General features: G+C 45.3%; 1 protein-coding gene across 1 annotated transcript; it reads left to right on the top strand.

The window, feature by feature from the left end:
• Window positions 1-2,762: 2,762 nt before the first annotated feature.
• On the top strand, window positions 2,763-16,096 carry KLHL36 (kelch like family member 36; the record flags this gene model as incomplete). The annotated part of the gene is made up of 4 exons (XM_082005583.1): window positions 2,763-3,835; window positions 7,312-8,385; window positions 9,226-9,383; window positions 15,541-16,096. Exons 1-4 carry the CDS (start codon window positions 3,776-3,778, stop codon window positions 16,094-16,096), a joined length of 1,848 nt encoding a protein of 615 aa, XP_081861709.1. The 5' UTR covers window positions 2,763-3,775.
• Between the last annotated feature and the right edge of the window lie 6,155 nt (window positions 16,097-22,251).

The raw sequence follows: 22,251 nt of genomic DNA on the forward strand, positions 1-22,251 counted from the left end.
TCGTGACAGGTCGCGGCGGCCTCAGGTGAGCGTGCAGGCGCTGGGTGCCCGCGCGGGGGGGGTGCGCGGGGTGCGCTTTACGCCGTTTCAGAGGGAGCCATCTCCCCCTGCCGGGCTGCGCTCCCGGCACCGCGCACTGAAAACGCCGCGTCGGCCCCGCGCCGCCGCGTCGCGAGAGGGGCCGGAGGGCAGGGCTCGTCTGCGCGGTGGCACCCCGGCCCTGTGCCCGCGGACATGGAGGCGGGTCCTCCGCCCTGCAGGACCCAGCTGGAAATAAATGTCAGCAGGTGTTCTTGTGCCCAAGGACCAGACTTTTAGAAACCAGTCCTCGTGCGCGTTAGTGGGTTTCTACCCTAAACCTGGGGGGCTGCATACCGCAAATTTAATAAAAAACACATTCCGTGACAAAAGGTATCACATCTGGTTTCTTTCAAAGCTTGCAGTGGGATGTTAATTATTCATTTCACGTCAATCTGTTGTACATGTGAAGTCTGAACAGCAAGGAGCTGCATGACCACACACAGTTACTCTGTGTTTTCAGACATCTCAAGGAACAAGATCGCCAGAGCATGTGCTAATTGTAAGATACATCATTTACTGCCATACAATATGAAGCCCTAATCCTGCACGCAGCTTCTTCCAGGGAGAGTGCGGGATGACGTGAGGTTCCCCGTAGCGTCGGGGCCCAAAACATGACCATATTGCTGCAGTGCCTCTCCATGCTGTAGATGAGGTCATAGGGAAGAGAAATTATTTCTGAAGTCAGTGCAAGTGTAGGACATGGCATCTGGGTGAATCACACTCATTACCTCTGTAAGACAGCAGGCTCTAGATGATAATATAATCACACATTAATAGGTCTGAATTTCTATCGATTTTCTTTTGGAACTGTCTTTAGGAACACTTTTTCTTTTCTAAAAGCATTTGTGCTGACCATATGACTTTATGCTCATCAATTTGTTTTTTTCATAGTCTGCATTTATCATCCTTTGGCACTACCTTGCTGCTGTTTATACCTGTAACAACTGCTGGTCGTTCTTGTCTCTGCACGCTTGTTCTTCAGCTGCCCATGTTTCCTAGGGGATAGGTGGGTGACTGAAATGTCATTTCCCTTAGAAGAAGAAAACCTCAACCTTGTTTACGTCTCGGTGACCGGGTGGCTGGAGTGTTTGAACTGTAGGTCATTAGGAACTTCATGCTTCACACTTTTAAGTGCCAGATTCAAACCTCAGAAGTGCATGCTTTCTTTGTGGGACCAAACCTTTTCTCTTTGCTTCTCTTCCTTGTCTTTGACACATTTTCATGGATTTTTTCTTTTAACACATGGAGAAATAAATGTTGTGCTCGGCTTCATCAGGCTGTAACTGGAGAGAGGAACATTTTCTGGCTTCGGTGAGCTCTGATTTTGTTTTCATATGGGAGTTTTGAGACCTCCATCTTCTGTGCACAGGTCTTTTCTTCCTGTGCAGGAAGGTGCTGCTAGCCTGGCAGGAGCATCTGTCCATCTCACGGGAGTCCTCAGAGAGGAAGCACAGGCAACAGAGAAAGCGAAAGGACTTACAAGAGGACTTACAGGCTTCCTCAAAAAAATGTCTCCAGCAAGCATGAAGTCTTGGATATCTGGACTGACCTTCAGCTGGCTAGACTGTACTAATGGACTTCAGGATGGGTCTCAGAATATGTGGAGGGAGCTGAGCAAGCAGGATGGTTCTGCACAGCCATGGTCCCCCAGGAGGCTTAGCTGTTCTCCTAAAATATATCGCTAGTTGCCTTGCTCCTGTGGCTCTTTGCCATTACACCTTTTTGCTTCTTTTCTGCTCTTTCTGTATGGTTGTCCCCAATCTAGCTTCTCCATCTCTGTCTTTTCTGTGCAGGAGCACAGAAAATAATGGAGAGAATAATATCCACTTTCAGGAAGAGGCTGCTCTGAACTTACAGATCACCATTAGCATTTGGGGTTGTCAGCCAAGTAGGCATTTTCACTCAGACCACGAATTGAGGGTCTTTATCCTGGGTCCCCATGGTCACAAGGGCTACAGGAGAGACCAAAGCTAGCAAAAATGCTTCTCATCTTCAGAGTTGATAATCGATCAGATTAGTAGAAACCCATCATCATCTCTGGTCTCTCCGGAGTGGCTGAAGCACAGGCACAAGCAGTGGGATGCTGCTGCCCCAGCGCTGGAGCAGTAACCTTCAGTGGAGGGCCAGATGGCAGCTGGGGCAGGTGAGGGTGCTGACATGCCAGGCAGCCCAGGCACACTTCCCTTGTTTAAAACGTGGCTGCTCCATGCTGCACACGTCGTCTTCTGCCAGCGACAACTGCCCCGTCACCGCGTGGGACACGTGTCCAAGCTGGGCTGTCCTCGGCCAGAGCAGATGGAGTTTGGCCGCACACACAGTCTTGCTGCCTTCCGCTGTCCTGACAAGAACCTCTGGAGTGCTGGATTAACTGCGGGGTTTTTTTTACTTGTAGTGTTTTGGTGAAGACCATCGCACTGAGATGGGACTCGGTGGAATCTGTGTACAAAATCTTTGCTTTGTACTTCATCCCTGAAGGAGGCGTACTGTCAGCCCTGCTGTTCACCAGGGTGGTTTCTATTAACTTTTAAGCCTCCTGGGCCCTAATTGATGAGGAAAAGCCCTTACAGCAGCATGCATTGCTGAGGAGGTGCCAGTTGCAGGCTAGCCATGTTTGAGGTCAGATACTTTCACCTCCAGTTAAGCAAGAGGAGATGGTGACCGGGCTTCTCGCTGTGCCTTAATGCGCGCACACACACGCGCCTGACACAGGCCTAGCGATGGCCTTGGCGGCACGGCCATGGCCGCCAGACGGCCTTCGCGCTCAGGCCGCGGGGAGACCCTGCCAGCACCTTCCCCTGCCCGGCCCGCCGGCGGGGCAAGGCCCCGAGCCCTCCGGGGGGGGTCCCGCCGGGCCGCACAGCCCAGCGGGCCGACAACCAGGGCCCGCGCGCCATTTGCTGCCGGCGGGCTCAGTGGAGGCCCTGCCCCGCGGCACCTCCCCCGGCACCGCCCGGCTCCGCGGCCCGGCCGGGCCCGGCGCCGGTCCCCGCCCCGCCCCGGTCCCTCCCCGCGCCGTCCAGCCGGCACTTCCTGGGCTGGCCATGGCGGCGGGGCCGCCGGGAGGTGGTAACTCCCAGCTCCCGCCGCGGGGGACGTGGCGGCCGGTGGCGAGGCCCCTTCCCCCGGGTGCCGCTGCCGGTATTTGTTGTTTCTTCGCTTTTCCCCGCCACTCTCTGGTTTTTTCTTTCTTTCTTTTTTTTTTTTTCCCCGGCTAAATAAACGCCGTGCAGAAGCGCAGCCGATGTAGCTCCCGCGGGATGAGCCGCCGCCGCCGCGGGGTCTCCGCGGAGCGCGGGAGTTGCGCGGTGCCGCCGCCGGGTCACGGCTGCCCCGTGAGGGGTTTGGGCTCCGAAGCGTGGCCTTGCTGGCCGGGCGAGGGACGTGGCTGTGCCCCTGGCAGCCGTGGCGAGGGCTGGCCAGTACGGGACGTGGCCCCGGCGCCCTCCGCGCTAGCCTGTGGCTCTGCCCTGGCGCGCGCCCGGCTTGTTGACACAACCGAGCGTCAATAACGCGAGAGAACAACCTCAGGGAGCGAAAAAAAAAACCCGTTTTCCGGCTGCAGGCTGGCACGTGTAGGTCGTCTTCGTTGTGTTCCTTGCTCAGCACAATACGGTTTTTCGCAGTCTGAAAGGATTGGTACGCTGCTAACGTCTTCCTTCGCTTTTGTTCTAGAGGTGCTGCGCATCGGCCTGTCATGGAGGGAACCAGGCAAACCAGGATTTGTCGTCCGCACAAGATAAGTGAATCCTCAAAGGTTTGTACGTTTTGTGTTCTCTAACAAAAAAAAAGCAAGTTACAGAAATAACAGGAAGAGGTGTAAAGGCTCTCCTCTGGATGGGCTGTTTTGGAGGAATGTGAATATCCTGAGCTTTTAAAAAGAGGTACGGAAGCATTGGTCTACCTGCTCAAGTATTTTTAATTGAAGAAGTTGCTACCGAGTGATTTAAAAAAAAAAAAAAAAAGGCAGCAAATGGGAGTCTGCTCGTCATGACTCATAACTTAAAATAAGAAACATCATCACAGCACAGTATTTTCTCTACACCAAAAAAATCGGTCATTAAATGCGATGTGTTTATTTTTTGAGTTTTTCATATTGCTCCATCTCATAAAATCCAAGCTAGTTACAGCAGCAAAGCTGGGATTATGTTTTAGATTTAGTCTTTGTTTTGTACCAGACAGGAGTCTTGATCCTGCAAACAGTCATTATTCCAGTGAAGGCGGGATGTTTTCTTACGTTTGTGAGGTTAATTTTCTTTGTATAGAATCGCTGTCTGCACAAATTCATTGATTTTAGTTGGGAATCCATGGAAGTCCGTCTTTGGTAGCTCTTTATGCACATCACCAGGATGATGTAATAATAATTCATCACATTAAAAATTAATTAACTTGACAGCATTGTTTTATTTTCTTGCTTAGACAGCAGCTGTCACTATCTGTTAAAATTAGAATTACTAGATAATGCTAAAGCTGTTCTACGCAATATAAATAGCTTGAGAAAGATGTTCGTGTTTAGTATAAAATTAGTCTCAGTTTTGAAATGTGCAGCTATCAGCTTCTGTTATTTGCTCAGTGAACGAATGAACTTGCTAAGTGGCTGAAATATGTTAATATGTTCTGAGCCCATCCAATGCCATACATAATGATTTTATGCTTGATTTCTGAAGTAGCAGCAGTTCTACATGGCAACAAGGATTTTAGGAGTACAAGTTGTCAGGCGTACTTGCGGTCAGGATTATGCTGCTGACTCGACAGCCGGCTAAGTAAATAGGGATCTCTGGCAAATCTTATATTCTGGTGTAATCTTGTTATGCACGATGGTGGTATTAGAGAATATTAGAGAGAAATGATCAGCCAATTTACAGAGACGGGAGGGAATATGTTTTTGGTTTAATCCGATAACTGTCCCCCATGAGTCAGATTCAGAAGAGGGTGCTGTAAGATGTTAGTTATTGTCTGTTCATCCACTATCCTTTATCGTGATTGCCACAGATGTGTGGTTTGTCCTTTGCCATATTTATTCTTCTTCCCATCTCCTCCATCCCCTGGTCTCTGTTTGGGCTCCTGTATGATATCAGCATTTCTCAACCTCAGAAAAATGAAGATAAAAAGCTTTACAGTCCTTAAGACCCATATTTTTTTCTGTTACAGATCTCTGGCAGTTTTATACCTCAATGGAAGTTACTTTGTTGTCTATGCCATAGATCCCTTTTTAAGTTTAGAGATGTGATGAGGCAATGAGTATAGGGCCAATTGAAGAGTTTGGGCCCAGAAAATTTATAATTATTGAAGCCTCTTCACTTAGATTGGTTTAACTCTGTACGCTTGCATGTATGAAGTTACTCCAGCAGAGGCTTTTTGGCAGCTTAATCTCCATTGTTTAGAAAAGAGCTTAAGCAAAACTAGAGAGAAACTGCTGGGCTATCACACTAAGAGCAGCACATTTAGTTATTAATTAAGGTCTCATCTTTGGTGGACTGCCTGTCGCTATACCACCGAGTGCTGAAAGGCAGACGTGGGAGGTCAGGCTCCCAAGGTTGGCATTAGCGCAGGGTGATTGGCTGCCATCAGGTCTGGACAGTGGTGAGCTGTGTGCCTTAATCCTCGTTATCTCATCGCATAAAAGGACTATTACCAAGTTACGTACACAGAGTGCGTATATAGAGTGAGGGTTGCATGCAGGGGAAAAAAATTTGCTCTAGGACTTGAACCTTTCCCATCTAGGTGGGTAGAAAGGTTGTCTCACCATGATTTAACCAACCCATTAATGGCTCAGCCAGGCAGCAATAATCATGTGCTTTCTGTTTGGGAAACCGGGAAAGCCACGGGTTTCTAGGAGAACCAACAGTTTGGTGAAGGAGAGGTTGAACGCCTGCGAAGCTTGAAGAGACCTCATGTCATCTGTGTGACTGTTTTCTATGTAGACGTGGACTGAGACACCTTTTCAGGGTGTCACTTCTGGGAATGCAGTCTGAGGGTGTAGAACTGGGCAAGACCCAGGGTCCTACAGCCAGAACTGTTCACAGCTAGTTTAGGTATGATACAAAGATGTGCTTCCTTTCCACCTCTCATTTCTCTTACATGTTCTTACAGGCTCTGCAACTCTGCCTGTTTTGGATTTGGTAATTAAAGTTATGTATTTGCATTTAACCTGGCTTTTATTAAGAGAGTTCACAAGGTAACTGACTGTACCATCAAGCATACCATTCCATTCCTCTGGAAGGGTGGTCCTAAAAGCTGCATCGCTTGACGTATCGGGGTGACCAGCCCCTTCAGTACACGTTCTGCAGGACATTGAAGGGGTAACAAAACGTTTCCATTTTGGTTCTTCTTAAGACTGGTAACACAAGTCTGTGAGAAAGAAGCGAACGCTGGTTGCCTCAAAAGCTCTGTGGCACGTACAGAGCTGGTGGGAAGAATGTCTGGACCAGAGGGATCCCAGAAGGGCGCTTAACGGACATGTTCTGAAGGCATTTCCCCCTTTCTTTAAAAGGAAAGTACTCAGTCGTATTCATTAAAACAAAAACTGCCTCGGCTTCTGGAAGCAAGTAGAAGTCTTACAGGAGTAAGTTATCCACATGTGTGGCTTTGCACATAAATAAACAGCTATTATTTTTGAATGCAGTGTGTGTGCTTGGAATAATATGGAAAGAAAGAGAGGGATTTTACCCTAACGAGCTTAGAAATGCAGAGCTCTGAAAAGATTTAAGAGGGGTAGCTGTCAAGTAAGCACTAACCCAAACAATACACAGGCTGAATGAAAATTTGGCATACTTCTGCATGTGTGTCTCCCACTCCAGATATTTAGCGAGTAGCTTAGTTGAGAAGAACTCTGTAAGGAGTCATTCGGGGGACAAGTAAGAAAGGAAATGTCAGCAAGATATCTCGAAGACAATGAGTGGAAGAGTTTCAGAAAATTGTGCCTGTATAAATCATCAGGGAGGAGGCTTGGATGCAGCATTGTGGAGGAGGTAGGAGTAAATTATTTAAAAAAAAGGGGGGAGTAGGGAGCAGTAAAAGTCTGCATAGGCCTTTCAAAGTGAAGGTGAGGAGCTTGGGCTCGTACTATGTTGCTTGCCAACTGTTTCAAGTCCGAATTTATTATAATTGTGCAACACGAGTAAGGTGTCTCTCTCTTGTGTATGACTACATCTAATGGGAAAACACTTTGTGCACACTGAAGTTTATCTCGGGGAGGATAAACATCTGCCTGATACTGTTTATTTGTTCCAGGTGTACAGGTGGGATGACCACTCTAGTCTAGTTCTTCAGAGCCTGAATGAGCAGAGGCACCGAGGCCTCTTCTGTGACATTGTCCTTGTGGTGGATGAACAGAGAGTCCCTGCCCATCGGAACCTCCTCGCTGTTTGCAGTGACTACTTCAACTCTATGTTCACCATTGGTATGCGAGAAGCCCACCAAAAAGAGGTTGAACTTTTTGGAGCCTCTTATATTGGTCTCAAGGCTGTGGTGGATTTCCTTTATGGCAGCGAGCTGTCTTTAGATGGAGGCAATATTGACTATGTGCTCGAAACAGCTCACCTGCTGCAGATCTGGAAGGTGGTCGACTTCTGCTGCGAGTATCTGGAGAATGAAGTCAGCGAGGAGAACTATTTGTACCTGCAGGAGCTAGCCTCTATTTACAACCTGAAGCGCCTTGACTCCTACATTGATTCTTTCATCTTGCAGAACTTTGGCACGCTGTCTTTCACCCCGGACTTCCTGCAGAACATTTCCTTGCAGAAGCTGTGCCAATACCTGGACAGCAGCAACGTGCAGCAGGAGTGTGAGCACGACTTGCTGCAGGCTGCCTTGCAGTGGCTCACCCAGTACCCTGAGAGGGAGAACGAGGCTTACCAGGTTCTGGATAACATTCATTTCCCCTTGATACCAAAAAGTGATCTCCTCCATCGAGTCAAGCCTGCTGTCTGCTCTCTCCTTCCCAAAGAAGCAAACTGTGAGGGGTTTATAGAGGAGGCAGTGAACTACCATAATAACGTCACGGCTCAGCCAGTGCTGCAAAACAAACGGACAGCCCTGCGGACCTGCGAGGAGAGGCTCCTCTTTGTGGGTGGGGAGGTTTCTGAACGGTGCCTGGAACTGAGTGATGACACCTGCTTCTTGGACATCAGAAAGGGGCAGTGGGTAGCAGAAACCCCTCTCCCAGCCAGACGAAGTCACCACTGTGTCGCAGTCTTGGGAGGCTTCATCTTCATAGCCGGAGGCAGCTTTTCAAGAGACAATGGAGGGGATGCAGCTTCAAATCTCCTATATAGGTATGATCCCCGCTGTAACCAGTGGATAAAGGTGAGACTTAAGCTGTATTATTTCTCTGTTTAAAGTCCTTAATGTTTAGAGTGTTTTCTTCTTTTTGGTGGAAGGACAGGGCTCATGAGAATAGCCAACATAGCAACACTTGCAAATGGAAATTCAAGTTAGTTAAGTTGAAAAAGCAGCTACTTGAATCCTTTGTGGGAATGCTTAAGTTACACAGTGAAAAAGTTTGGGGCAGATTTTCAACTTCACTTGGGATTTGTGCATCTCATCTGTTAAATTCCTGGTCAGCATCTACCTGCAACACTTTTACTTTTTTAGATTACTTTTGGTTATAACACTAGAATGGACTTAGAGGCGATTGCTCAGTTCATCTTGCTCAAGCAGTAGCACGTATAACTAAATCAACAATGGGTCTGATGTAAAAAGAAAATGTCTCTGACACTTGTGAAATGCCTCTGTGCTAAATGTCTCTTAGAACAAGCTGTTCACTTCCAGTCCTGCTGTAAAACTCTGCAGCCAGTGCAGGTTCCTATATGAACCAATCATCCTGTGTGGTTCAGTTGTGGTTTTGAGTAATTCCAACATACATTTCTTGCAGAGTTTTGGAAGGAGGCCTGTGTAACACAAAGATTTATAGAGCAACCTGTCTTAGGTGCTTCCTGTTGTCCCCTTTTTTGAAAATGAATGCTATGTATCATGCTACTGCAGAAAACCAAAAGTATTTTGTGAATATAATGGTCAAAACCAGTAGCTCTCCTTTCCAAATACATGGGAAGAAGCAACTATCCTGTCCTCAGGCATGAATATACCTTAAATCAGCTTGCTTACCAGGTGTTTGAAGATGTCAGCATGTTGGGTTTTTTTTGACAGGTTGCCTCCATGAGACAACGCCGTGTAGATTTCTACCTGGGAGCCATTACCGACATGCTAGTAGCTGTTGGTGGCAGGAATGAAAATGGGGCACTTTCTTCAGTTGAGACCTACAGTCCTCAGAAGGATTCATGGTCCTATATTGCAGGCTTGCCCAGGTAATAGAGCTGTTTTGAAAGTTACCCTGCGTTTGAAGAATGGTAGTAAAGGGATCTTGTGTGACTTTAGCTGATGAAGGGGTATTCCTAGAAGGGAGGCAGGGGGATATATAACCAACGTGGTATCAGCAAGTAACAAACCATGTCAGCATTTGGTATTTGAGCAACCATCTCTTCCAGGCAGCATGCCTCCTGTCAGCTTCATTGGTTTTAATTTATGTCCTGAGGTATGTCTGAAGGATGGGAGGGAGACCTGTTGTCATTTTGCTCTACTATTCTTAAAACATTTTTTTCCTGAGGTCACCTGGGGTTGAATCTTTTCAGAGGCACTGTTTAGATCTTGATCAAAGGCGTTTATAATTTATTTGGCCTTACTTTGTCACCTTGCTGTGATTGTTCTCTTTGTAAGGTGTTTCTCTCTGGCTGCTCAGGTTGGCTGTTGCAGATAAAACACATTTACCTGTATTACGAATAGGTAACTCTGACAAATGTGACCTCTCTTTCTCTCAGTCTGAGTTAAAACTTAGCTGCTCTGCTTTTGAGAGGCTTTAGTACTGCAGCTCTTCTTGTAACAGCAGCACAGGACGTTGCTAGTATTTTGAGTTAACGTTTGAGTGGTGACTTCGTAAGAATGGCATGTAATTTGCAAACGGCTATTTAGATTTAGTAATATCTCACATCCATGGAAATTACAGGAGTATTGGCTGTACAGATGCTATTTTCATGATGTCTGAAACCTGCAACTTCAGCAGCAGTGCTTGCTTTCTTAGTGGCATCACGAGCAAGGTAGTTGCAATTTGATTTTAGAGCTCAGGGCTTTTTCCCTTATCCCCTTAGCTGCAGAGCCATAGGCAGCCAGTGAAGGCACAGAAACCTGTTGCCCAATTCTATTTTGGGCAGGTGCTGCAATGCGAGTCTGATCCAGGCTAACAGCTGGGCTCGAGTGCTCTTCAGAAGCAGGATGCTTTTTTCCAGTTTATTTCTGCTCACATAGGCAGATCTAGCAGTTGAGGCTAAACACCACAATCTTTCCTGCAAAGCTGGGTATAAGGGTATCTTCAGTTCCTAAGCCCTTCTGTTCATTGGGGTGACCTATGAGATCCCAGTAACATCTCGTAGAAATTGTAGCATAGCTTTTCTTTTTTCTTTGTTTTGTTTTTTTTTTTTTTTTAACATTTTTCAAAGAAATGTAGATGTGACCTGACTTCCTTGTATGTTGTTAGAAAACCACTCACCTTAGAACCGGTATGGATATTTTTTTCCTGGCATATAAGTGGTCCTGGGAAAGTTTGCAGTCTGTAAGCTGTCCAAAAAGAGGCAGTTTTTCTGCATGTTCCTACCGCTACCTTTGTGTTGGCTTTGGGAATTTTGCAGCTGTAGCATTTAAAAGCGAACTTTGATGTGGGCCGGTGTTAATTTTTTTATTAGATTGCCTAGCTGATCAGCTTGGACTAGGCAAAAGTCCCCCTTATGGGACAGACCCCACTTACACTGGCTTGGCTGGTTGCTAAACTGCAGGGTTAGGCTGCAGCAGTTAGGTTAGTTACAGCAACTATTTTAAGTTATTGCTGCATCCCCAAAAAAGTAGTTCTGTATCCTCTCTTCCTGCCTGCTGTGTCCTTGTCCCATGCTAACTGTCCTTTGTGTCAGCTCAGGTGTTTGTGCAGCTGCGTAGTGAACTAGATAGTTACCCATTTTTTCCATGTAGCTGCTCTCATGCATGTTAATACGTCCTTAGTTAGATCTTGATGGACACTTAGCACCTTCAGATTTTCAGCCCTCTTTCTCCTTTTGGAGAACTCTTGCATTGGGCAGTTTAGCTACAGTTCTTTCTGCGTACTCCCGTCTTTCCTTCAACATGCTCTTGGTTTGATCTCTGTGTTCCTCCCCACCACATGCTTTTGTTCTTCAAACTGATTTTAGTTATTGTTTTTACCCAAATAACATCTTCCCCAGCCCTGTCCTAGCAGCAAGTCTTCTCTCCTCGTGCAGAGGAAGTCAGAAGCTACAATCCTCTGCTTCCTGATTGCCTGATCAGGCAGCACATCCCAACATAGATGCCCTGTTTTCTGCATTTTTCTGTCGTCTCTCCCTCTCAAGAGAAAATGTGCAGGTTTTTTGTCCTCTTGGGTGCATAGCCACCAGAAGCAGGCTCCTTGCCTGCAGCTCTGCTGGTGTTTCTGACTACTCTAAGCCAGCAGCTGCCTGGAAGACTATTCCCTGGAGTGAAAGGCACATGTTGAGGTCATCTGGGGTGTAGGCTTGCAGCATTCGATTTGAGCTGTGTGGGGTTGGACTCTCAGAGGTTATATTTGTTAAAGCTTCTACTCTGAACATGCAGAAAATGTTTTTATTTGTTTTTCTTCCCAAGGGTTATAGCTCGCCATGTGTGTGGAGATTTTCAGGGGAAAGGCAATGGTTGCGTCCTTGAATACACATGCCTCCTGTCCGCTGCCAAATCCCGTGTCCATGTTGCTGTACACAGGCACAGTCATCCTCCTCTAAGAAAGAGCTTTGCAAGCTCTTTATCTCTCCTTTCCCCCCGCCCCCTTCCCACGCCAACGCGGTCAAAACAACATGTTGTTTTCCCTAACCATTTTCTTGGAAGGAGCTGAGCTGTTTTGGCTGAAATAATGCTGTCTTCACCGAAGAAGCAAACACAGCCACTTGAGGCAGATGCTTAATGGGGAAAACTTCAGCCAAGCTATCTAAAGGGTGGACCTGGTCCAAGTTTGCTACAAGTGAATTTTCTCTGACTCTCATTAGGGTCCTTGGTTGTGGGATACCTTTCCCATTCTTCAGAGAGGTCCTATTTTTTTTTTTACCATTTTCCCAGGCTCTTTGGGAGCAGTTGCTGTCATAGTTTCTAGCCCGGAAGGGAGCAGCGATGGCTGACAAGCTTGGCAGAGCAGAAGTTGGTGCAGTGTGTTCTCATCTTGAATAGACCATGAAAAAGCCTGCTGCAGACATCAGTGAAATTAATTGAGTGGCCCTAGGTTAAAGTTTGGCAGAACAACTGACAGCAGTTGTATGAGGAAATATGTTGGAACAGGTTAACGAGTGATGGTATCTGCTCTGCTAGTTGTGTCATGAATGATCTCGCAAGGTTTGCAACAGGTGGACACTGAGACTCAGAGCAACCACAGCTCGCCTGGACTTTGGTTGGAGCAGGGGATTCCCAAAGATTTACCGTGTGTTCTTTCTAAGAAAATAAATGGTAGATTTTCTGGCATTTACTGAATGATGTTACTGGGTCAGAAACTGCAATTTTTGCAGCATTGTATCTGGCTAACTCATTCAAAATTGGTGACTGGCTCTAGCAGATGTTAGGAATTGAAACTTCTTTCTCCTTAATGCCTCTTATCTTTTTCTGACCACTCTTATAGATAAGGCTGCCAAAACTCTTGATGCTTTCTGTTGGGGGATGTCGACCCACTGAATTGAAGTGTCCTCTTCTGTTGCATGTTTAGAAATGCCTCTGTTTAAGCCATAGAGTTTGCAGAAAGGATTCTTATTGATTGTTTTCCATTTGTGCCTTATATTTCATGCAGCTCTCTATTCATGGGAAGCCGGGTATGTGCAATTTTGGATGAGCTTTTCTGAAGTTAGGCAAAGTGAAACACCTCTAGCGTATTTCAATGGGTAATCTCCCTATATTGGAAAATAACAAATTGATGGTCGATTTGATGCTTCAGATATGATTCCCTCTTTCAAATTGCTCTTGTAACTATTGCTGTTCACTAGACATAGCCATTGATTGAGGCAAAAAGAAAAGCACCAGTGCTTTTTCTGTAGCAGTCTATGCTAGACTGTATGCATATGCTCGAGAGAAAATGTCTATTGCTTGCTTATCTATACAGAATTCCAGTTTCCAGTTAGTGTAGGAAAACATTCAACCTACTTCTCTAAAGGTCAGTCAAGTTTTTCTTAACTTACGATCATTCTTTTTCCAAATGCTGAATGTAAGGTGTTTGCTCTCAGCAGTACAATAACTGCGGGCTTTGTGTTGGATTCAGTGTCATTGCACTCTTCTCCTTCTGACTCCTCAAAACCGTTATCTGACACTACGTCCACAGTGGAGTGCACTGGACGTCCTCCAGGTAGCTTGCTGGTTAGATGTGGGTTTAAAATCTACTGCAGTTTCAGAAAGGACATGAATCCAAGTTGTCCATCCCACTTCCCAGATAGGTAGTCTACTTTTTAAGATCCATTCCTGTGTATATAGAGAAGCAAAGACTCTAGCAACCAGACAGGGTGCCACTGGAGACATATGCTCGTGGTTCTTGTCTGTACGAGACCACAAACAAGGTAGAGCAGTGTCTGTGTCTGCTACACCTGCCATAGCATTTCTGTCAGGTGCAAAAGCTGGAGTGCGTGTGCTCAGGGTGTTTCATGTCAAAAAGAAGCACTGAGCGTGAGTTACGTGCTTCCATGGTTAGGCAGACTGTAAGCTGTGGAATTTTTGAGTTGCCTTTTCGGATAAAGTCTCATAACTATGCCTTAGTCCTCTTTTTTTTTTTTACTTCTTTTTCCTGAGTGGCTAAGAAGCACAGATCTGAAGTCCACTCTGCAAGGTCTCCAGGGATGGTGTGCCAGCCCCTGTAGTTGAAAGGTCTGTCCTGGTCACTCAGCATTCTTAGGCCAAGTGTGTCAAGGATTTTTCTGCTTCTTGTAGCAGGAGCCTGTTAAAATATCTGATTCAGACACTGGTCAGGGATCAGAAGCTTTGGTAGGCATCTAGAATAATAAACATCTTTTAGCTTTCCTCAGAAGTGTTGTGCTTTCGGGGTAAATGTGGGTTTTCTTTTCTAGTCCACCTTTTCCCTTGGCACAAAAGTACTTGGCACTTAGGTGTGTGGAAGAAGCTATGATAGCGTTTGTGTAGCTGAGAGAAACAATTACTATGCGAAATAAAACAGCTCAAGGTTCTATCCACATTGAGTTTCCAGCATGTTCAGGCATGGTTCAAAAGCATTCCAGGCTAAAGTAATGCTAACGTAGGTTTGTCTGCCATAGAGGTTGAGTTGTCTTGATTCCTTGACTACAAAGGATGGTAGAAGAGGCTTGTGAGTGCAGCATGATGAGTATATTGCTCTGCAGCCCTATGGGTATTAAATTGTTTAGGCTCTTCGTACTGGTGTGTGAGCCAGTTTGCCGTGGCTGGTGCTGCAGCTACATCTTTTGCCACCCCCCCCCACCTGAAAAAAGAAAAAAAGGCATGTGCAGGAAGGGTATGTTCAAAGAAGCTGAGGCTGTCCCTTGCCTTAGCGTTCCACTTGTAAGAGCTCAAAGGGATTTGGTCAGGAATACCCTGGTGTGAAGGTAAGAACGGCCTCAAGAATTAGGTTTGTAGTGGCTTTATTATAGCTGATCAAAGGGGTTTTCCCTCTGCCCTGTGGAGACAGCATGCATGATGTTGGTTCTACCATCTGATTTTGTCGTATTTCAAGCGTGGACTCTGATCTATGACTGACTGAGGTGTGTTGCTTTAACTTCTTTGGTCACCCCAAGACATCACCTGTATAGCAGAAGTGGTAGAGCAGATGGATAGCTCACGAAAAGCACACTACCTGTATCATGACTGCAAATAAACTGGGCTGTGAACACCAGTGGGTAAGAAATGTGATTTATGATCCTGAAGCTGTGGAAGGGGAAAGCAGCAGTAGTTTTCGTGTTGTTTTTTCTTGGTTAATCACTACTGGTAAGTCTGAGAGGTATCACGATTATTTCCTCTTTCTGTCATAGAAACCCTTGCTGAGATGTGGATTTTTTCTGGCCCTCTCAGACTGATCCAACACAAGCACTGGAGCAGGAAAATGGGAGTGAAGGCCATGCCAACTAGAGCAGGATGGGTTACTTCTGTTGCATGACACACTGTAGAGGATGCCTTAAAAAGTGATTGTCATACCTTAGCGCTCTGTAGCGACCAGGTATGAAAAGGATGCCTTGAAAAGTGATTGTCATACCTTAGCGCTCTGCAGCGCAGGGTGAAGCAGTATGAATAAGAATAGTTACTGGGTAACTAACAGGATTAGGGATTCTTCTGTCTTTAGTTAGTGTTTGTTTTCTTCTTTGGTACCAGTCCTTGTTGAATGCTTGTGTATCTTGATAAAATCTGTCAGTACTAAGTGGGATCATTTTTGTTTGCCTGTCCTAGGTTTACCTACGGCCATGCTGGAACAGTCTACAAGGAATTTGTGTACATTTCAGGAGGCCATGATTACCAAATTGGCCCCTATAGAAAAAACCTGCTGTGTTACGATTACCGCACAGATGTTTGGGAGGAGAAGAGGCCAATGATCACTGCCCGAGGGTGGCACAGCATGTGCACCTTGCAGGACAACATTTACTCCATCGGTGGCAGCGATGACAACATAGAAACCATGGCTCGTTTTGACATTCTGAGTGTGGAGTCATATAGCCCTCAATGTAACCAGTGGACCAGAGTTGCCCCTCTGTTGCAAGCAAACAGTGAGTCAGGGGTGGCAGTTTGGGAAGGCAAGATTTATATTCTTGGAGGCTACAGCTGGGAAGAAACGATCTTCTCCAAAACAGTCCAGGTTTATGATAAGGAGAAGAATAAGTGGTACAAAGGAACTGAGTTACCCAAAGCAATTGCTGGTGTGTCTGCATGTGTCTGTGCATTGAAACCCAAAACAGAGGACAAAAAGAAAAAGACGAAAACAAAAAAACATCAAGATCGAGGAAGATGACTACTTCTGGATGACCACTCTTTGGTGGACTCCAAAAAGGACCTTGTATTTAATAATTTCTATCTAACCTTGATTCTTTCTTTTTCTTTTTAAATGGGGGGGAGGGCATCTTCTGAAGCCTCAGAAAACGTATAGTTGAATGTGGGTTTTGGAGTAAGCTCATGTTTAAGGTAAAAACAACAGAAGAAACAAAAAAACCCACCACCAAAAACCCTCCTACTATAAAGGGGGTAATATGGCAAGAAAGGTTATGCTGCTCTCCTGAATGTTAAGGCTTAATCTTTGACTTCTGTGGTTCATGGCATTTCCATATACATCATATTATAGCAACGTTTTGAAAATAAGGTTGAATCTGTGGCCGAGATGATAATGTCAGGGGGCAGTAGGCAGAGTAGTAAGTGTCTGGTTTGAAGTTACAGAGCAAATTTGTTCAGAAGCAACTGCTAAGAAAAAGTGAAATGGATCTTCAGTGTTGTAAATCTTGAATTTTTGTAACATTAAATTTCATTTACAATACATTCTTGAGTTGGTAGGATCAGGTTTCTGGAACACATTAGTGTTCAAAGAGAATCTTGCTTTTGGTGAATGCAGGTCGGATCAGCTTGAAGAGCAAGTAACTCGACTATACTCTCAAGATGAAGACGACCTTACTGTGTGGCTAAAGAATAGACAGGGTTGACTTGGGCATGGATTGATAGCATTTGTGAACTTTGAAATCCGGGAAAGGTGACATGACTCTTGCATCCCTTGTGGCACTTCTCATATCTAAACACAATAGCAAGTTTTTCTTGGGCTTTAAAACATGCCTCAGAATGAGGAGGAAAAAAAAAAAAAATCTATCAAAGAGCTTGAAAGAAAATACGAGGATTTGGGTGGAGACTGTACAATTTGCCTTGAGCTCACTGCGAGTTTGGTGTTTGCTGAGTAGGGTAACAATGGGGAGAAATAGCAGGAGGATCCTTCAGGTGGCCTTGACACAAGAAGATGTCCCTCCCCAGCCCTCCCAGGCTGTAGAAGCTGGGATCCACTTCAGGGAACTCCAACCCCACAGTGGTCACAGCTAGTAGCCAGTGTGAGCAGGGACCCATACTAGATTTGTCTGCTGTCAAAAAGCTTTATTAACTGAGGATGATTAATTGGGGTCTGGTAATCCTGAAGAACTTGGTTTTTTCACCTGAGCTAATAGCTCATACTTTCTTCTTGCTGTTTTTGTTTTTTTTTTTTTTCTCCAAGTTCAAAATGTCTTTTTATGAGAGTAGCCTTTTCTGATGGGTTTGGTGGGGACTGAAAGCACCGCTCATCAGGCATGCAACCAAACACCTTCCCCAGTGAGACAGGCTCCAAAGGAAGAAACCCAAAATATACTCAGGACTGTGTTTGGGATCCAGACGGTGGGACTGAACTGAAAATCGTCTGTTAGATCCTCTGTGTCACACTATCCTCTGCATACCAAGTAAAGAGATTTCCGACCCAAGTGTTAGTCCACCCTCTACAAACACAGCTGATTCTGCTGCAGATATTAAAATTCCCCGACTGTCTGGCCAGCTCTCAGGCATTCACCCTGGGGCGTTTTACAAATGCACCTCTGATTTGCAAGAAGCCGATCACCAGCAATCTGACAGAACCACTTCAGTTACTATAATAATGCCAGGCCACAGATTAATATTCCGCCTTCCCAAAAGAAGAAATTTTTAGACAGTTTTTAAAAACAACTTTTATACTTTTTTATACCACATTTTGCTAACCCAGTCTCTTGTTTGCCGTATATTGTATTATTTAGTGTAGAAGCTACTGCTCTGTAATTGTGACCCCGTTGTTGCCGTCAGGAACGCATCATTTGGGGGATCTTGTAGCCGTTGGGTAGCTGGTCGGGGTGCGACGCAGCTGTTAGAGCAGCATTTGCATTCTCGGCGTTGTCAGGCAGGCAGCAATAATTGTGACTATTGTACAGCCTCTTCCCTGACAGTCCAGCTCGCCAGACGTGCAAATAAACATGCTTTATTCTCAGCTATTGGTGATCTGCTGAGTGGATTTCAAGGGCTTTGGTTTAAAGTTCTGCTGGGAAACTGTTGATTGTTGCTGTTATTTCTTCCTCAGTCTTTCTTTCACATCTTCCTTGTGCACCATAACCATGTATTTCAGATTCGCCTTTTTTTTCCCCATCTGATGTACATACAGTCGATATCCTGCTACCTTCCTTTTTTTCTTTCCCCCCCCCAAACTATTTACCTCGATATATTGGAGAACACTAAGAAAACGTTTTTGCACTTAATTTCATTTGAAGCTCTTGTAAATTAAAGAACTCTTAGATATGTTACAAGAACACGTTTGTATTGAAAGAGGTACCTCTGAATAAATTTCTGGAGTGCAAGGAAGTTACATGTTTCTTCTTCAGTGCTAAGAAAGGATTTAAGAAAATGACTTAGAATTAATTTTGTGAAACTCCTTGAGGTTTTTTTTGGTGTCTAAAAAAAAAAGCCTCAGGAGTTAAGTCTTTCAGTTGCATTAATGGATTTATTTTAAAGCCTTTGTAGACTGCATGAGGTAATGGTTACTCTTTTTTTATCCTAAAAATAAATTTAAACAAAACCAAAACAAACATTTTGGTTATGACAAACTCATCCATGAGTTGTTTGGGGTTTTTTATATCTGAAATCCTTTGTGATGCTGACTGACAACTACTTTTTGGGACATTTTCATGTGTAAGTATAGAACAAAAATTTCAAAGACTTGCTTTGTTTCTGCTAATGGGTTGCTTGTTACTATATCCCCCCTTATAATGTGTTTATGTGTTACATTAATGTTTGGAAACAATAAATCCAGTTTAGAATATTGTATTCATCACGGACTTGTGTATTGATTGAATTGAGGTTTTCCTTTTTGGTAAATTGGAAAGAAGTAATTTTGTAATTATTTTTAGGTGGCATTGATAACAGTGGAAACATTTTAATAGGCAGAAGCTAAACATAATGATGTGAAGTAGAAATATAACTTATTTGGCTAATTCACCTTTTCTGCATCATGCTCCAAACCAGACAGTCAGAAATTATTTTTCATGTTTTTTGCAGCTGTGACAAAAAACCCCATCCAGTTTACATGGTGGTTTCAAAGACAGTATTTAATGGGGAGTAGATTAGCACAGTTACAACTTCGTAACATCACACCTAATTGCATAGGCAAAATATAACCTCAGTACTCATCAAAGTAGGCTTTATTCTTCCCGGTCCATTTATCATCCCGTCAAAAACAAGGGCTATAGGTGAGTGTGGGACATCTCTCATGTTGTTAGAGGTCACCGGGGTACCGTACCTGTTGTTATCCATAACATAACATGTTACCCACGTTTTCCATTATCGAAGGAACAAGTGATTACCGTTTGCACCTACGAGAACCACGGTAGTAAGTATTGCTAGAAGCACAGTCTGGCAAGTGCCCCTTGGTTGTGGACAGCATGCACCTAGACGTGGCTTACCATCACTCGGGAAGCGTTAGTAGATGACACACGGTGCTCGAGAGTAACTTAAGCTCCTACGGGCTGAACTGCTTCGTGAAATTGGTCTGCTGGAATTCTGCAAAAATGAAAGGGAGAATACGTATGACACGAGTGGATTTCTGCTTTGATTTTCGAGGTCTGAACAGCCCTCTCGGCGAGTAATTAAGATGGGTAGAGAAAAGGCGTATCCTCCTGCTCTGTGCTCTCAGGGAACCAGCCTGGTTCCTGCACCTGTACGTGCCACTGCCTTCATCTGGAAGCTTTGTAAAACGTTTCACCGCTTGCCAGGAAGCGTAGCTCTTTCTTCCTGCCCTGGGGAAAAATAACTACTGCTCTACCTCATTTTTAAAAAGGCTCCTGTTGCCAAATTCTGAGGAAAGCTCGTTTTACCTGACACAAAACAGCTACGAAAAACCTCAGATTTTCTCTTCCCACGCTTCCATGCCTGTATCTTGGCATCAGCATGTCAAGGAGCTGCTGCCTGTAACACTGATGTTAGGTAACACGAATCCCTCGAGATACCCCGCGGAAAAATTACACCGTGGTGTGAGATGCAGCTGTTTTGAAGGCTTGAGAAATATTTTTGTTCTCAAGTTGAAATCTTAAATAGAGAGAAATGTGCCTGAGCGTCTGTCTGTCTCCGTAAGACATCAGACTGCTTTCTTCCAAATAACTGGTGGTTTCCTCTGTGCTGTTTCGGATTCAGTATTCTTAAGAGACAGCAAAAAAGTGTCTCATGTCTAGGCAATTTAAAGAAACAATTTAACCTTTAGTACTCTTTCTGAAAAGCAATTTAACTCTCAGAAAAAAAGCCCAAATTCTAATTGTGATTCTTGCCTTGCTGATACATCTTAACAAAGTTCTGACCGGTAAGAAGTTTCTATGGGGGGAAAAAAAAAAGCTAGTGTGCCAAGCTTTATATATAATTTTTTTTCAGTTTCTTGTCACATTTCAGTTCTCATGAATGTAATAATGAGAAGCTAATTATGCCTTCATGAACTTACAGCTTTGGGTTGTCTCAAGGACCAGGTCAGGGCAGGTGCATCCCCAGCCCGGATGGAGCTGTTCGGTCACTGCGCTGTGCGAGTCAGAGCCCAGTCGAGCTCCAGCTACTTACAGTTTCCTTCTCCCTTCTGATAACTCCACTACAAAGTGCGAGACACGCACAGCAGCGGGTTTGCTGATACCACCTGCAGCACCCCCAAGTCCTTCTCGGCAGGGATGCTCTCCCTCCCTTCATCCCCCAGCCTGCGCTGATGCCAGGGGCTGCCCTGATCCAGGTGCAGGACCCTGCACTTGGCCTTGTTGAACCTCATGAGGTTCACGCGGGCCCGTTCCTTGGGCTTGTACAACCACTATAACCATGAGCAGCAAAAGGGACCTCCTTCAGCGCTGCCTTCTCTTCCTTCTTGAGAGGCAGCACATCATGTAACAGCTTTTGTGCCCCCGTGACCGCTGTGAAAACAGCTCGATTTCCTACTGGCAAAGTTCATGGCGTCTCTGTGGGCTGGAGGAGCGCTCCCGCAGCTGCGTCCGATAGACTACACCAATGGCATCTCTGAGGACATCGACCTCGAGTAGGCTGGGTTTAAAAAATACAAGGAGCCAACTGACCTCCCCGAGGTCCAGCCAGGGATGATGACTGCTGCTTGTCAATACTTTACGGTAGGAAATGATGCGGGTGGAGTGAAAACTGCTTCCCCCCAACACTACTTTTGTGCCGTTACAGGCACGAGGCTGGTACCACTGTGGTTCCTTAGGCTCCCAGTGCTTCAAATAACGTTTCAGTTTTTTTCTCAACACAGCAGCCACCTTAGTGTTCTGTGTCTTGGTCCCCCACAAAACGCAGCATAGTGCTGACTGGTTTTTTTCATCCCAGTTGGCTCTCATCCCCAGAACGACCAGAGAAGTAGCAAAGCCCTTATTGTACCTAGAAACCATTGGGATAAGTTCTGCGTCTCTGAAGAAAAAGTCTTCAGAGCTGCTAACGTGCTTAGCGCTAGCAGGAAGCTTTACACGGACAGCAGTAAAGCTCTCGCAGTGATCACCCAGTTCTTGCAACGCTACAGGAGGGTGCTCCCTTCTGCCCCTGAAAGAACAGATGTGTGGGTCCCACCAGCCGCTTCAGAGAAGTCGTATGTATAAACCCTTCACCTCCTGGGCACTGTCGTGAGCACAGGTCTTACAATCTAGTGAAATCACGAGGAGTGTGGTACGGAAGGGTGAGCCTCTCCCAAGCACCTTGCATCTACAGTACAGGAGTTACTGGGAGGCAGCTAACTTGGAGTAGTTTATTCATCTCACTAGCTAACATCAGACCATCCTTTCTTATTTCCATAGCCTCGGACCTCATTAATTGTTGATCAATTTACAAAATAATTAAGTCAGTACCATGTTGTTGGGAACATGAACTCCGTGAATCTGAAGCAAGTGGGTACACAGAAAGAAAAATACAGCACCACTTTCTTAAAGTCGAAAGAGCAACGTGTTGTTTGGGAGCTATAATTCATGGCCACTAGCATAAAGGATAGCAGAAAATAAAACTGATTTGTGCAATGCAGTGGGAAGTAATGCAGTAACAGACCACTAAAAATGGCAAAAATGATTGGTAAGACAGAACTGAGGTGGAAACTTTCCAGCAGGTAAGTTTCTTCAAAGCATG

This window comes from Phaethon aethereus, assembly GCF_964289735.1.
Source record: "Phaethon aethereus genome assembly, chromosome: 13".
Lineage (NCBI taxonomy): Eukaryota > Metazoa > Chordata > Aves > Phaethontiformes > Phaethontidae > Phaethon > Phaethon aethereus.